The 15,617-nt window shown below is 39.0% G+C and overlaps 1 protein-coding gene across 1 annotated transcript in view; it reads left to right on the forward strand.

The window, feature by feature from the left end:
• The window catches only part of TTN (titin), a 240,259-nt gene that overhangs the window by 178,344 nt on the left and 46,298 nt on the right, over positions 1 to 15,617 (forward strand). The window contains exons 256-280 of the mRNA XM_086898524.1: positions 44 to 352; positions 437 to 718; positions 977 to 1,276; positions 1,418 to 1,711; positions 1,806 to 4,772; positions 4,870 to 5,190; positions 5,299 to 5,583; positions 5,789 to 6,088; positions 6,415 to 6,717; positions 7,758 to 8,033; positions 8,149 to 8,448; positions 8,539 to 8,841; positions 9,082 to 9,381; positions 9,509 to 9,796; positions 9,889 to 10,185; positions 10,275 to 10,577; positions 10,671 to 10,976; positions 11,745 to 12,032; positions 12,136 to 12,426; positions 12,522 to 12,809; positions 12,976 to 13,566; positions 13,660 to 13,764; positions 14,254 to 14,451; positions 14,537 to 14,833; positions 14,954 to 15,541. Of these exons, the coding sequence (XP_086754650.1) occupies positions 44 to 352; positions 437 to 718; positions 977 to 1,276; positions 1,418 to 1,711; positions 1,806 to 4,772; positions 4,870 to 5,190; positions 5,299 to 5,583; positions 5,789 to 6,088; positions 6,415 to 6,717; positions 7,758 to 8,033; positions 8,149 to 8,448; positions 8,539 to 8,841; positions 9,082 to 9,381; positions 9,509 to 9,796; positions 9,889 to 10,185; positions 10,275 to 10,577; positions 10,671 to 10,976; positions 11,745 to 12,032; positions 12,136 to 12,426; positions 12,522 to 12,809; positions 12,976 to 13,566; positions 13,660 to 13,764; positions 14,254 to 14,451; positions 14,537 to 14,833; positions 14,954 to 15,541 (10,380 nt within the window). The remainder of the gene's footprint in view (positions 1 to 43; positions 353 to 436; positions 719 to 976; positions 1,277 to 1,417; positions 1,712 to 1,805; positions 4,773 to 4,869; positions 5,191 to 5,298; positions 5,584 to 5,788; positions 6,089 to 6,414; positions 6,718 to 7,757; positions 8,034 to 8,148; positions 8,449 to 8,538; positions 8,842 to 9,081; positions 9,382 to 9,508; positions 9,797 to 9,888; positions 10,186 to 10,274; positions 10,578 to 10,670; positions 10,977 to 11,744; positions 12,033 to 12,135; positions 12,427 to 12,521; positions 12,810 to 12,975; positions 13,567 to 13,659; positions 13,765 to 14,253; positions 14,452 to 14,536; positions 14,834 to 14,953; positions 15,542 to 15,617) is intronic.

Below are 15,617 nucleotides of genomic sequence, written 5' to 3' on the forward strand. Positions count from 1 at the left end.
CTCCTTTTTCTCCCATTTCTTTATTTTTTTACTTTTTTAACAGCAAAACCAAGTCCGCCTGTTAATCCAGAAGCAGTAGATAAAACTAAAAATTCAGTTGATTTATCATGGCAGCCACCTCGCCATGATGGAAATGGCAAGATAATTGGCTACCTTGTAGAGTATCAGAAAGTTGGAGATGAAGAATGGAAACAGGCTAATCTTACAGCAGATTCTTGTCCTGAAACAAACTACAAAGTCACTGGTCTTACTGAGGGATTAACCTATAAATTCAGGGTCAAGGCAGTCAATGCGGCAGGCGAATCCGATCCAGCACATGTTCCTGATCCGGTAGAAGTAAAGGACAGGCTTGGTAAGTTTAATAAAATCAGATAAGTTTACCTAAGAACAGACTTCTTCTTTCTCACTTTGTAAAAACTTGTATTTTTGATTCCAGAACCTCCTGAGTTAATACTTGATGCTAATATGGCCCGAGAACAGCATATAAAAGCTGGAGATACCCTGAGACTTAGTGCTGTTATTAAAGGTGTTCCATTCCCAAAAGTTACTTGGAAGAAAGAAGATCATGAGGTCTCACCCAAAGCTGATATTGAAGTTACAGGAGTTGGCAGTAAGCTTGAAATCCGTAACACTGTCCATGAAGATGGTGGAATGTACTCCCTGACAGTTGAAAATCCAGCTGGTTCAAAGACTGTTTCAGTAAAAGTTGTGGTCTTAGGTAATCTTTTTGTGTTCCTTCTATACAACTTCTTTTTGCTCTAATTAGAGATTAAGAAATAAAGGAATTTCTGGAAAATATCTGTAAACCAAGTTATAAACCAAGTTATATTTGTATTTTTATGCAAATATAAAAAAATAGAAAAAGGACTAAAAATTACACAAAATATAACACAATTTATCTTGAAATTTACAAAGTTTTTTTAAGAAATGCTTCGGTTACCAAATAAATAACTGATTGTATTTTTATCGATGTTAGATAAGCCTGGTCCACCCAGAAATCTGAATATCAGTGATATTAGAAGTGACTCTTGCTATCTCACTTGGATGGAACCAGAAGATGATGGTGGCTCTGTGATTACCAACTATGTGGTGGAGAGGAAAGATGTAGCTTCTGCACAGTGGGTAGCCATCTCCTCATCCTCCAAGAAACGCAGTCATATGGCTAAATATCTGATGGAAGGCACTCAGTATCTCTTCCGAGTTGCAGCTGAGAATCAATATGGCAGAGGTCCATATGTGGAAACACTTAAGCCTATCAAAGCTATAGATCCCCTGCGTAAGTGTTTTTCAGTTATATTGATTTATTTTCTTCGTAAGGGATCTGGTAATTTTGAGGTTGTCCTGTTGGTATGAACATGATACACTGGTACCATAGATTTTTCATCCTAGTAACCATTTTGGTTTTGTATTTTAAAAGATCCTCCAGGGCCACCAAAGAATCTGCATCATGTAGATGTTGACAAGACAGAGGTTTCCCTTGTTTGGAATCGACCAGATCGTGATGGTGGTGCTGAGATAACTGGGTATCTGGTGGAATATCAAGAAGATGGTGCAGATGAATGGACAAAGTTCCAGACAGTCCCTATGCTAGACTGTGTCGTTACAGGACTACAGAAAGGAAAAATATACAAATTCCGTGTGAGAGCTCAAAACATTGTTGGTCTTGGCCTTCCAGACACAACTATACCAATAGAGTGTCAAGAAAAACTAGGTAATTTTTGGTTTTTCATATTTTTCACCTATCTTTTCTCTTTTTCTATAAGCATTTGCCCTAAAAAATAATTTCTGTTTTTCTCTAATTTCAGTACCTCCATCTGTGGATCTAGATGTAAAGTTAATTGAAGGTCTAGTTGTTAAAGCTGGCACCACAGTGCACCTTCCAGCAATTATGAGAGGTGTGCCAGTTCCCACAGCAAAATGGGTTACTGACGACACTGAAATTAAACCAGATGGCAAATACAAGATTGAGACTGACAATTACTCAACTGTGCTTACTATCAAAGACTGTGTAAGAAAAGATACAGGAGAATATCTGCTCACAGTATCTAATGCAGCTGGCAGCAAAACTGTGGCTCTGCACCTTACAGTTTTGGATGTTCCAGGCCCACCAACTGGTCCTATTAATATTCTTGAAGTAACACCAGAATATATGGTTATTTCTTGGCGCCCTCCTAAAGATGATGGTGGGAGTCCTATAATAAATTATATTGTTGAGAAGCGTCAATCAAAGAAAGAAACTTGGGGAGTGGTTAGCTCTGGAACAAGTCACACAAAGATTAAGGTTCCACGACTGCAGAAAGGCTGTGAATATATTTTCCGTGTTCGTGCAGAAAATAAAATAGGCATTGGTGCACCCCTGGATTCAGAACCAACAGTTGCTAAATACATGTTTGATCCACCATCCCCACCTGGTAAACCAACTGTTTATGATGTTACAGAAAATGCTGCAACTGTGTCTTGGACCCTACCAAAATCTGATGGTGGAACTCCAATAACTGGTTATATACTTGAACGTCGGGAAGCATCTGGTAAATGGGTGCGTGTCAATAAGACACCTATACTTGATATGAAATACAGAGTCACCGGTCTTTTTGAAGGCAATACATACGAATTCAGAGTTTTTGCAGAAAACATGGTGGGCTTAAGTAAACCATCTCCAAGCTCTGATCCAATAAAAGCATCACGTCCTATCACTCCTCCTGGACCACCTATAAATCCAAAATTAAAAGACAAAACTAAAGAATCAGCTGATCTTGTGTGGACAAAGCCCCTCAAGGATGGTGGCAGCCCAATTCTGGGATACATTGTGGAATGTCAGAAAGCTGGAACTACACAGTGGAATAGGATTAATAAGGATGAACTTATTCGACAGTGTGCTTTCAGAGTACCTGGATTAATAGAAGGAAATGAATATAAGTTCCGAATAAAAGCCGTCAACATCGTGGGAGAGGGAGAACCAAGAGAACTACCAGAAACTGTTCTTGCAAAAGATATTCTTTCTCCTCCAGAAATAAGCTTAGATGTGACCTGTCGAGACTTAATTACTGTCCGAGTTGGTCAAACAATACGTATTACTGGCAAGGTAAAAGGCAGACCAGATCCTGAAATAACTTGGTCTAAAGATGGCAAAGTACTAGTCCAAGATAAGCATATTGAAATACTTCATGATCTGCCTAATGTTGAACTGCAAGTGAAAGAAGCCAAAAGATCTGATCATGGCAAATACATAATAGCAGCTAAGAACAGCTGTGGCCAGGCTCAAGCTTTTGCTGTTGTTAATGTACTTGACAGACCTGGACCATGTCAGAATCTGAAAATAAGCTATGTCACAAAAGACTCTTGTATGATCTCTTGGGAGAGCCCAGTGGATAATGGTGGCTCTGAAATCACAAATTACATAGTAGAATACCGTCAGCCGAATCAGAGGGGATGGTCAATTGTCTCCTCTGATATTACTAAGAGATTAGTAAAGGCAAATCTTGTAGAGAACCGTGAATACTTCTTCAGAGTTTGTGCAGAGAACAAAATAGGTCCAGGGCCTTGCATTGAGACCAAGACTCCTATCCTTGCTATCAATCCTATTGACAAGCCTGGAGAGCCAGAAAATCTTCACATTGCAGAGAAAGGAAAGACATTTGTATACCTGAAATGGAGAAGACCAGATTATGATGGTGGAAGTCCCAATTTAAGTTATCATGTTGAGAGAAAACTGAAAGATTCAGATGAATGGGAAAGAGTTCACAAAGGCAGCATTAAGGAAACACACTACATGGTAGATAAATGTGTGGAAAATAAAATTTACCAATTCCGAGTTCAGACTAAGAACGAGGCCGGTGAAAGTAACTGGGTAAAAACAGCTGAAGTTGTTGTGAAGGAAGATCTCCAGAAACCAGTCCTAGATTTGAAGTTAAGTGGGGTTCTAACTGTGAAAGCAGGCGACACAATTAGAATTGAGGCTGGAGTCAGAGGAAAACCACAGCCTGAAGTTGTATGGGCAAAAGACAAAGATGCCACTGATCTCACCAGATCTCCAAGAGTCAGCATTGAAAACACTTCTGACACATCTAAGTTCGTTCTCACAAAATCAAGGCGTACCGATGGTGGGAAATACGTGATTACAGCAACTAATGCAGCTGGCAGCTTTGTAGCATATGCTACTGTTATTGTCTTGGATAAGCCAGGTCCTGTACGAAACCTGAAAGTCACTGACATTTCAAGTGACAGATGTACTGTTACTTGGGATCCTCCAGAAGATGATGGTGGTTGTGAAATACAGAACTACATCCTGGAAAAGTGTGAAAGCAAGCGTATGGTTTGGTCTACATTCTCTTCCTCTGTCCTAACAAACTATGCCAAAGTGACACGCCTCATTGAGGGTAATGAATATATATTCAGAGTGCGTGCAGAGAATAAAATGGGCACTGGTCCACCAACAGAAACACATCCAATTATTGCAAAAACAAAATATGATAGACCTGGGCGCCCTGACCCTCCAGATGTCACAAGAGTCAGCAAAGAAGAGATGACTGTAGTTTGGAATCCACCAGAATATGATGGTGGCAAATCAATTACAGGATACATTTTAGAGAAGAAAGAGAAACGGTCACTAAGATGGGTTCCTGTTACTAAAACCCCAATCCCAGAGAGACGCAAGAAGGTTACTAATCTCTTCCCTGGTCATGAATACCAGTTCCGTGTCAGTGCTGAAAATGAAGTGGGACTTGGAGAACCAAGCTTGCCATCAAGACCTGTGATAGCCAAAGACCCAATAGGTAAAATACCATTGATTTTTTTCTGTATTATTTTAATGTTAACAGATTGCTAAACTGTACAGCTGTGTTCTAATCTCTAATTTTTACTGTTTTACAGAGCCACCTGGTCCTCCCACAAACCTGAGAGTGGTTGATAGCACAAAGACTTCCTTAACCCTTGGCTGGGGGAAACCAGTGTATGATGGTGGTGCTCCAATTATTGGATATGTTGTGGAAATGAGACCAAAAGTTGAGGGTGCCGATCCTGAAGCAGGATGGAAACGATGTAATGTTGCTGCTCAAGTTATTCATACAGAATTCACAGCTACCAGCCTGGATGAGAAGCAATTGTATGAGTTTAGGGTTTCTGCCCAAAACCAGGTTGGCCTTGGCCGACCAGCAGAACTGAAAGAAGCTGTGTCTCCCAAAGAAATTCTTGGTGAGTTTTCCCATCCTCTTTTGGGGTGTTTACATAAAACACTTTATTTGCTTTAGGCTTATTTTATTGCATGTGCAAAACTTTGCATTTTATTTCTTTGTCTTTCAGAACCTCCTGAGATTGAGCTGGATGCAAGCATGAGAAAGTTAGTGACAGTCAGAGCAGGATGCCCTATTAGACTTTTTGCCATTGTTAGGGGTCGCCCAGCACCAAAAGTCACCTGGAGGAGAATGGGTGTTGATAATGTTATCAGAAAAGGACAAGTTGATCTGGTTGACACTATGGCCTTCTGTGTCATTCCCGATTCCACACGTGATGACTCAGGCAAATATTCACTGACACTTGTTAATGCAGCTGGAGAAAAGGCTGTATTTGTGAACGTCAGAGTTCTGGGTAAGTAATGAGAAATACCTCAAGACAATTTTATAACTATTTTGGATGTTCCTGGCAGGAATATTTATGATCCTCAGGTGCAAAAGTTTTTGAGCATAACTCTTTCACCTAACACTAACTCCCTCTGTGTAGAAAGCTTCTGGTCACCTTTAATTTTAACTTATTAAAGAAGAAAACACTAACATAAATTGAAATTTCTTCATAGATACTCCTGGACCTGTGTCAGACTTCAAGGTTTCAGACGTCACCAAGATGTCCTGCCATCTTTCATGGGCACCTCCAGAGAATGATGGGGGTAGCCCAGTGACTCATTACATCCTGCAGAAACGGGAGGCTGACAGGAAGACTTGGGCAACAGTCACGGCAGAACTAAAGAAAACTAGTTTCCAAATAGCGAACCTTGTGCCTGGAAATGAGTATTACTTCAGAGTAACAGCAGTAAATGAGTATGGGTCAGGTGTTCCAAGTGACATACCAAAGCCTGTTCTAGCAACAGATCCTCTAAGTGAGTATGCCTTTATGTATATTTTATGTTTGCCTCCATGGACATTTTCTGTTTCTTTTTCTCTAATTTTTGTCAGATGTTTGCATTTTTTAATTAGTACTTCTAAACTGAACAGTGCTTCTAGCTACTTAAGTAAAAACAAAAGTATTTCTGCATCAGTTTCTTTCAAATAATATGATCAGTGAATAATTCACCTTTAAAATTATTATGAGTTTCACTCTTTTCTATATTGTCCTGGTTGAATTTGCATGGACAGCATCCAATATTCATGAGTAAAAAAATATTGGAAATTCAGTGTTTAATGTGTTTATTTTTTCCCCTGAAAGGTGAACCTGATCCACCAAGAAAACTTGAAGTAACTGAAATTACAAAGAATAGCGCTACTTTGGGCTGGCTGCCACCACTTCGCGATGGAGGCTCTAAAATTGATGGATACATTGTTAGCTACAAAGAACATGATCAACCAGCAGATCGCTGGACAGAATATTCAGTTGTTAAAGATCTCTCCATTGTTGTAGCTGGTCTGAAAGAAGGAAAGAAGTACAACTTTAGAGTGGCAGCTAGAAATGCTGTAGGAGTAAGTTTGCCAATAGAAGCTACAGGAGAATATGAAATTAAAGAACAACTCAGTAAGTAACAATTTAAATACTACTTAATATACTGCTTTAATGATTAAATGAGCAAGATACACAGGTTTTTGAGTCATAGAAAGACATTTGCTTTGCAGAGTTATCTGGAGGATTATGGCTAACTGTACTGAGTATTTTGACAGGTCAGAAAAAAATGAGAGTTCACCACTGGTTTAGAATTATTAAATAATTTTTCAGGTATGGTTTAGGTTGGAACCTGAAGATAAGAATTAGGGAGAAGTAATAAGTACCTTCAATGAAGTTTAAATGAAAGAGAAAATGTGTCAGACTGGTAGTTTGAGAGACAAATGGGAAGGTCGAAGCTGTTTTAATATAAGAGAAAATAAGTGGTTTATATTGTAAGGTTGGTTGAGAATATAAAACAAAAGTCAGGGAGGACAGTTTGGCCTGTTTAAGGTGGTGGTGTTCCTGAGGCACAGGAAGATGTAGAGTAAGGGCAGTCTTCTTAATTTGGGACATGGGAAGAAAAAGAAAGAGGTACAGCAGCAGGAGAATGAAAACTAGCCAGTGGAAAGAAGTACACCAAACATGCTGCCAGGCTTCTTTGGGAAAAAAACTTGATTTTGTGCAAAAGAAGTAGGAGAAAAATAATTCAAATATACAGAAAGATTGACTGTGAAAGCATATTTATCTCAGTAAGAACTTCAGTTTTCTTCATGTTTCTTGTAGAAGGTCAGCAATAAGCAAGCAACGGGTTTCAGATAAAAAGAGGAATTATATTTTGTGCATTACTAGTGCACAAATCTCTACATAAATTGCTTATGTGAAGGCAGTCCAAATTCATAATTATTCTCTTATAAACTGTACAATAACATAAAAGTAAAACTGGAATGAATATTGCCACCTGCAGAAACAGAAGTTGTCCATAAGTGGAACCTAAATTAATGATTTTCTAGTCATTCATACAGGTGATTCCACTTAAGAGAGAAACAGAGAAGTTTTGCATGAAAAAATAAGAAAAAGTAAATTAATATGTCACAGAAGTTGAATTCATTTGCCTCTGTGTGATTTTTTTACAGTCCCACCTAAGATTCTGATGCCTGATCATGTTCACATTAAAGCTGGAAAGAAATTGAGGATTGAAGCTCATGTATATGGGAAGCCTCAGCCAGTCTGTAAATGGCTGAAAGGAGATCAAGATGTAGTTACATCCAGTCGCCTTGCTGTACATAAAGCAGAAAAGTCTTCTGTTCTTATCATTAAGGATGTGACTAGAAAAGATACTGATTTTTACACTCTTACCGCAGAAAATAGCTCTGGTACTGATAGTCAGAAAATCAAAGTGACCGTCATGGGTATGTTCCATTTGGTTGTTTTTCAGTCCAGCTTTATACAAAGCTGGTTTTGCTATATTCCAGTGGTTGCCATTTTATTTCATCCCTTTTTTCCTAATATACTTTTTTCATGCAGATAAGCCAGGTCCACCACAGCCTCCATTTGATATTTCTGAAATAGATGCTGATGCTTGCACTCTCTCATGGCACATACCACTTGAAGATGGTGGCAGCAACATTACAAACTATATAGTTGAGAAATGTGATGTAAGCCGAGGAGACTGGATAACAGCTTTGTCTTCTGTCACAAAGACAAGCTGCAGAATTGGAAAACTGATTCCTGGAGAAGAGTATATGTTCCGTGTTCGTGCTGAAAATCGTTTTGGGATTTCTGAGCCGCTTGCTTCTGGCAAGATGATCGCAAGATTCCCGTTTGGTATGCTACTTTTTAATGGCAGCATTTCTCTATTTAAACTTTCTAGTAAGAAAACATACAATTGATGTCTATCTTCATATTCCTTTCTAGATGTTCCCAGTGAACCAAAGAATGCACGTATTACCAAGGTCAATAAGGACTGCATTTTTGTTGCTTGGGATAAACCAGATAGCGATGGAGGCAGTCCAATCACTGGTTATCTCATTGAGCGCAAAGAAAGGAACAGTTTACTGTGGGTGAAAGCTAACGACACAGCTGTGCGCTCCACAGAATACCCTTGTGTGGGCCTCATCGAAGGCCTTGAGTATACTTTCAGAATTTATGCATTGAACAGAGCTGGAGCAAGTAAACCTAGTAAACCAACCGAGTTTGTCACAGCAAGAGCGCCAGTTGGTAAGCCACCCATACCAGTACTTTGCAACAGACTGTTTTTATGATAATTTTCAATATATCTCCAACTTATTATGATCTTTAGTTTGCCCTTCTGTTTATACTTCCATGTGTACTATGATGTCACCCTGATTGCACTGTCTAGGTATGCAGTAAATAAGACCCAGTAATATTAAAGCCATTTTTTAATGTGTTAGCTCTTTTCTGGAAAAATGTACTGTAACCTGTTTTTATTTGCCACAGATCCTCCTGGAAAACCTGAAGTTATTGATGTCACTAAGAGTACTGCATCACTGGTATGGACAAGACCAAAGCATGATGGTGGTAGCAAACTTATTGGTTACTTTGTGGAAGCTTGCAAATTACCTGGTGATAAGTGGGTTCGGTGCAATACAACTCCGTATCAAATACCCCAAGAGGAGTACACTGTGACTGGTTTGGAGGAAAATGCTCAGTACCAATTTAGAGCAATTGCCAAGACAGCAGTTAACATCAGCCAACCTTCAGAACCTTCTGATCCTGTGACCATTCATCCAGAAAATGGTAAGGAATAAAAAAGCGTTTGATAGCTCTGGTAAGAGTCTGTGCTTTTTGGGGACCAACACTCATGTGAAGTGTGAGACATTTATCTCCTTCTAGATTGGTTAACTCCTGAACTCTCTCCTTTCAGTTCCTCCCAGAATAGAATTGGATGTGTCTATGCAATCACAGCTTACAGTAAAAGCTGGAACTAATGTGCGTCTGGAGGCAAATGTATATGGCAAGCCAATGCCAGCAATCACCTGGAAGAAAGAAGGAGAAGTTTTAAAGCCATCTGAAGGTGTTAAGATCACCACAAAGAGAAATCTTGCTACAGTTGAGTTGTTCAGTGTTAACAGGAAGCAAACAGGAGACTACACTATTACTGCTGAAAATGCAAGTGGATCAAAGTCAGCAACCATTAGGCTTAAAGTACTTGGTAAGCTAAAGACTGTCTATTAATAAATACATTTACAATTAAATGATATAGCAAGGGATAGAATTATAACAATGTGATATTAATTGTTCTAGATAAGCCTGGCCCACCAGCTTCTGTCAAAATCAAACATATGTATGCTGACCGTGCAATGCTTTCTTGGGAGCCTCCTCTGGAAGATGGAGGTTCAGAAATTACCAACTACATTGTAGACAAGCGTGAAACAAGCAGACCTAACTGGGCCCAAGTCAGTGCCAATGTACCCATTACCAGCTGCACAGTGGAGAAACTAATAGAAGGACATGAGTACCAGTTCCGCATTTGTGCTGAAAACAAATATGGTGTTGGAGACCCCATCTTAACTGAACCAGCGGTTGCTAAGAATCCCTATGGTAAGTGCTTTGTGGAATGGTTTCATTAGTCCCTGGGTTTTTGTCTATACTTATGAATGTGAATGTAATTTTCAAATAAATCTCTACAGATGTACCCGGACCTTGTGATCCACCAGTAATTAGCAATGTGACAAAAGACTTTATGACTGTTAGCTGGAAGCCGCCAGCTAGTGATGGTGGATCCCCGATAACTGGTTATATACTTGAGAAGCGTGAAACGAAGGCTCTTAACTGGACAAAAGTAAACAGAAAGCCTGTCATTGAAAGAACTGTAAAAGCTACTGGACTCCAAGAAGGAACAGAATATGAGTTCCGGGTGATAGCATTGAATAAGGCTGGACCTGGCAAGCCCAGCGCACCATCTAAAGCAGTGTATGCTCGTGATCCTCAATGTAAGCTAAAAGTCTCAGATATTTTCCTTTGTAATTTCCAAATATTATCATGCAGCATTGGGTATGCTGACTTTATGTTGTTTTAATTCCCAGATCCTCCTGGCCCACCTGCTTTCCCAAAAGTGGTTGATACTACTCGTAATTCGATTAGCCTGTCATGGAGCAAACCAGCGTATGATGGAGGAAGCCCTATCATTGGTTATCTAGTGGAATCAAAAAGAGCTGACACAGACAACTGGGTCAGATGCAATCTACCCAAGAATTTACAGGCTACACATTTTGTGGTAACAGGGCTGATGGAAGATACAGAGTACCAGTTCCGTGTATATGCTGTCAATAAGATTGGATACAGCGATCCAAGTGATGTTCCTGATAAACACACTGCCAAAGACATTTTAAGTATGTTCACTGAAAACAGATTGCCTTGTTGACTTTTGTTTCAATTCATGGGATGAGTCTCAAAGACAGACCTTGTCACAGGTCACAGGCGCAGATTAATTTGGAACATGTTTTTACTCAAAAAATGTGGGCTAACAGTGGCTAATTTGGAAGAAAACAGGGCACTTAGGAACAGAACAGAATTTGGTGTCTGCTTTTTTCATTTATATGCTTTATAACCTTCTGGCTCCTACTGGATCTTCAAGATTATTTTCTTTTTCTAATCCTAAAATTAGAATTTCCGGATCTCTCATCTTTCTTAAAACTTTCAGTCACCTTCATATCTTTAAATAATTTGAGTCAAGATTACTATTCTAAGCAGCTGTATGATGCTCTTTGATTGTATGACGCTCCTTGAGAGACATGCTGGCTTTTGTATTTATTTTGCTGCACATACAAAAGCATTGCTTCACAAAACTGTCTTAGTTCAAGAAAAGCATTAGAGTCCAGGAGGCTCTGAAACTCCTTGGAATTCTAGAGAAACTGATAGCCTTTCAAACATAAATGATGTAAAGGCAGGGTTAAAAAAAAGGAGGAGAAATTGGTGCAAAAAAGGGTATATTTGCAAATTATCTTCAAATAGGAGTCAGGACACTAGCATCATCACAGGTATAAGAAGTTGGTTAGTCTGGTGGAGTGCCTGTAAAAAGGGACTGTTTGTCAGAGTAACTTTGTGATCATCTTAAAGATGATTCTTTAATTACATGGGTTTTTTTCTTAAACACGCAGTTCCACCTGAAGGAGAACTTGATGCAGAGCTAAGAAAAGTCCTTGTGTTGCGTGCTGGAGTCACAATGAGACTTTATGTGCCAGTAAGAGGACGTCCACCTCCTAAGATTTCATGGTCTAAAGTGGGTGCCAACCTAAGAGATAGACAAGGATTAGACATCAAGTCAACTGATTTTGATACCTTCCTGCGTTGTGAAAATGTAAATAAATACGATGCTGGAAAATACGTCCTCAGTCTGGAGAACAGCTGTGGCAAAAAGTCATATACCATTGTTGTAAAAGTACTTGGTAAGTCTAAGGGCTTTCCCCATTGTAATATACTTGTTAATTTTTTAACTGGTTTTTAAAATTTTGTTACTAAATCAAATACATTGTTGTTGTGTTTATCCAGATACGCCAGGCCCACCCATTAACCTGATTGTAAAGGAAGCATCTAAAGATTCCGCCTTCATTACATGGGAACCTCCTCTAGTAGATGGGGGCAGTCCAATCAAAAATTATGTTGTTGAAAAACGTGATGCAGAAAGAAAATCATGGTCCACAGTAACAACAGAGTGTCCAAAGACAAGCTACAGGATAACTAACTTAGAAGAAGGCAAATCTTACTTCTTCAGAGTTTTTGCTGAAAATGAATATGGTATTGGTGATCCTTGTGAAACTCGTGATGCTGTCAAAGCTTCTGGTAGGAAAAATGAATATTTTTCATCTATTTCTGTGGTTCAAATAATCTTTATTTTTAGCTTGAATGAAAACTTACTATGCTTTTCTTCCTTCTAGAAACACCTGGGCCAGTTGTGGATCTAAAAGCTTCAGCTGTTACAAAATCCTCATGCAATTTGGTATGGAAGAAACCTATCAGTGACGGTGGAAGCCGTATTTCTGCATATATTGTTGAAGTTCTGGTTGGTGATAATAAATGGCAAGAAGTCATGCGGGGAAAGAATCTCCATTTTTCAATGAGAGACTTAAAAGAAGGACAAGAATACACTTTCAGAGTGAAGGCCCAAAATGATGCTGGATATGGAACTCCATCAGAGATCACAATTGTAGCAAGAGATGATGTTGGTGAGAAGCAAGATCATTAATTCAATGCTTTACTTTCCCAAATTATATTTTATGCATGCTATCATTACCCTGGATACATAGAAATAAGACACCTTTAAAGCAGCATCTTAATTTTACCGCAGAGGTTATGCATAGGGGAATAACTGGTTTCCTTCATTTTTCACAGCGGCACCTGAACTTGACTTAAGAGATCTACCTGATTTGTGCTATACAGCTAAAGAGGGTAGCAATTTCCGTCTTAAAATCCCTATGAAAGGCAAGCCTGTCCCAACTGTGACTTGGAAGAAGGATGAAGACCAGGCAATTACTGAGAGTGGGAGAGTTGCATTTGAATCTACAGCAGTTAACACCACTCTTGTAGTACACGACTGCCAGAAAGCTGATGCAGGAAAATACACAATAACTCTGAAGAATGTTGCTGGCAGCAAGGAAGGCACTATTTTTGTGAAAGTTGTTGGCAAACCTGGCATACCAACAGGTCCAGTGAAATTTGACGAAGTCACAGCTGATGCCATTACCTTAAAATGGGGCCCTCCAAAAGACGATGGTGGTTCAGAAATCACTAACTATGTTCTAGAGAAGAGAGATAACATAAATAATAAGTGGGTGACTTGTGCCTCTGCAGTCCAGAAAACCACATTTAGAGTTACAAGGCTTCATGAAGGAAATGAATATACATTCAGGATCAGGGCGGAAAACAAATATGGAGTAGGGGAAGGTCTTAAATCAGAGCCTGTCATTGCAAAACATCCATTTGGTAAGTATCCATTATAATTTTTGGGATGTAAAAAATTTATTTTAGAGATGATAATAATTTTTAACATTACTTCATTTTTTCAATATTGTTCAGATGTCCCAGATGCTCCTCCACCTCCCAATATTGTTGCTGTTCGGCATGAGTCTGTAGCTTTAACTTGGACTGATCCCAGAAGAAATGGAGGTTCACCAATCACAGGTACATCCCCCAAAACCTCCCTAGTATTTCAGTTCTTAATAGTACTTTCTCTCTGTCAAAGGATAAGATAAAAGTAGCAGGTGTTTATGCACTAAGTTGAGTGAGTGGTTGATTGATTGATTGATTGACTGATTTCACTGGTTTGCTTCCTATTAAAAAAAAGAAATAAATATTGGGAAAGTACTAACTGAGAAACAATGTCTTTGCTCAGAGCCAAAATAAGTAAAGAGGTAAACCCCAACTCACCTGTATGTGACAGTTCTTGGGTCTACAAAATTAACAATTTCCATTTACAAATACCTCCTCATTGCAATTACGTACATCTGTCGTGTATGTCCACATCCATTTCTTAACCTGGTTTTTGGTGCTCCTCTTGCACAATGCGTATGCAACATGCAATGTAGGCAGTATGATGTTTCACAATGCTGTGAGAAATTAAGATTTCTAGAACCACCCCCCCATATTTTCATCTCATTGTTTATCTTTTAGGTTATCACATTGAAGTTAAAGAAAGAAATAGTCTTCTGTGGAAGAGAGCAAATACCACGCCAATAAGAATGAAAGATTTCAGAGTGACAGGGTTAACTGAAGGTCTGGAATATGAATTCAGAGTAATGGCAATCAATATGGCTGGAGTAGGTAAACCAAGTCTCCCATCTGAACCAGTTGTGGCACTTGATCCTATTGGTAAGTCATCAGGAAAATAAAAAGGAAAATTCTGAAATTTGAAATACTTTTTATTTGACTGCTATTTAATATTTTTTCCTTCTAGATCCTCCTGGGAAACCTGAAGTTATCAATGTAACCAGGAACTCAGTAACACTCATTTGGACAGAACCAAAATATGATGGTGGACATAAATTAACTGGCTATATCGTAGAAAAGCGTGATTTACCCAAAAAGACATGGATGAAAGCTAATCACGTGAATGTTCCAGACTGTGCATTTACTGTAACTGACCTTACTGAAGGCTGCAAATATGAATTCAGAATTAGAGCTAAGAATACCGCTGGAGCTATCAGTCCTCCATCTGAATCCACAGGAACCATAATATGCAAGGATGAGTATGGTATGTAGATGGCATTGAAAAGGTGGAATTTTACTTGAGTAATTACTATCAAATTTCTTTTGTTTCTTAACCCTGTGTTCTTGTTGTAACAATCAGTATTTTTTGTCTTTGTTTTGACAGAGGCACCAAGCATTGTTCTGGATCCTACTGTGAAGGAAGGTTTAACAGTGAAAGCAGGGGAAACCATCACACTGTCTGCTATTAGTATCCGTGGCAAACCACCTCCGACTTCGGCATGGTCAAAAGCTGGAAAAGATTTTAGACCCTCAGAGCTTGTGCACATTGAAACCAAACCAACTTCTTCTACTCTAAGTGTCAAATATGCAGCCAGAAAAGATTCTGGAGAATACACCATCACTGCAACCAATCCTTTCGGCACTAAGCAGGAGACTGTACATGTGAAAGTTTTAGATATTCCAGGACCTCCAGGGCCTATTGAGATCAGCAATGTTTCAGCAGAAAAAGCAACTCTTACATGGACACCTCCTGCAGAAGATGGTGGATCACCAGTAAAATCATACGTTCTTGAAAAGAGAGAAACAAGTCGTCTGCTCTGGACATTGGTTGCTGAAAACATTGAGAGCTGTAGGCATGTTGTTAGCAAGCTCATTCAAGGAAATGAATATGTTTTCCGTGTCTCAGCAGTAAATCAGTATGGCCAGGGTGAACCAGTACAATCAGAACCAGTTAAAATGGTGGATAGATTTGGTAAGTAGAACAAGCTAAGAGATTCCAGTGTGATTTTATTAATTTCTAATGACACTGTTTTTTGTTTAACTATACT

Source organism: Cyanistes caeruleus, chromosome 7, assembly GCF_971803275.1.
Source record: "Cyanistes caeruleus chromosome 7, bCyaCae1.hap1.1, whole genome shotgun sequence".
NCBI classification, from domain to species: Eukaryota; Metazoa; Chordata; class Aves; order Passeriformes; family Paridae; genus Cyanistes; species Cyanistes caeruleus.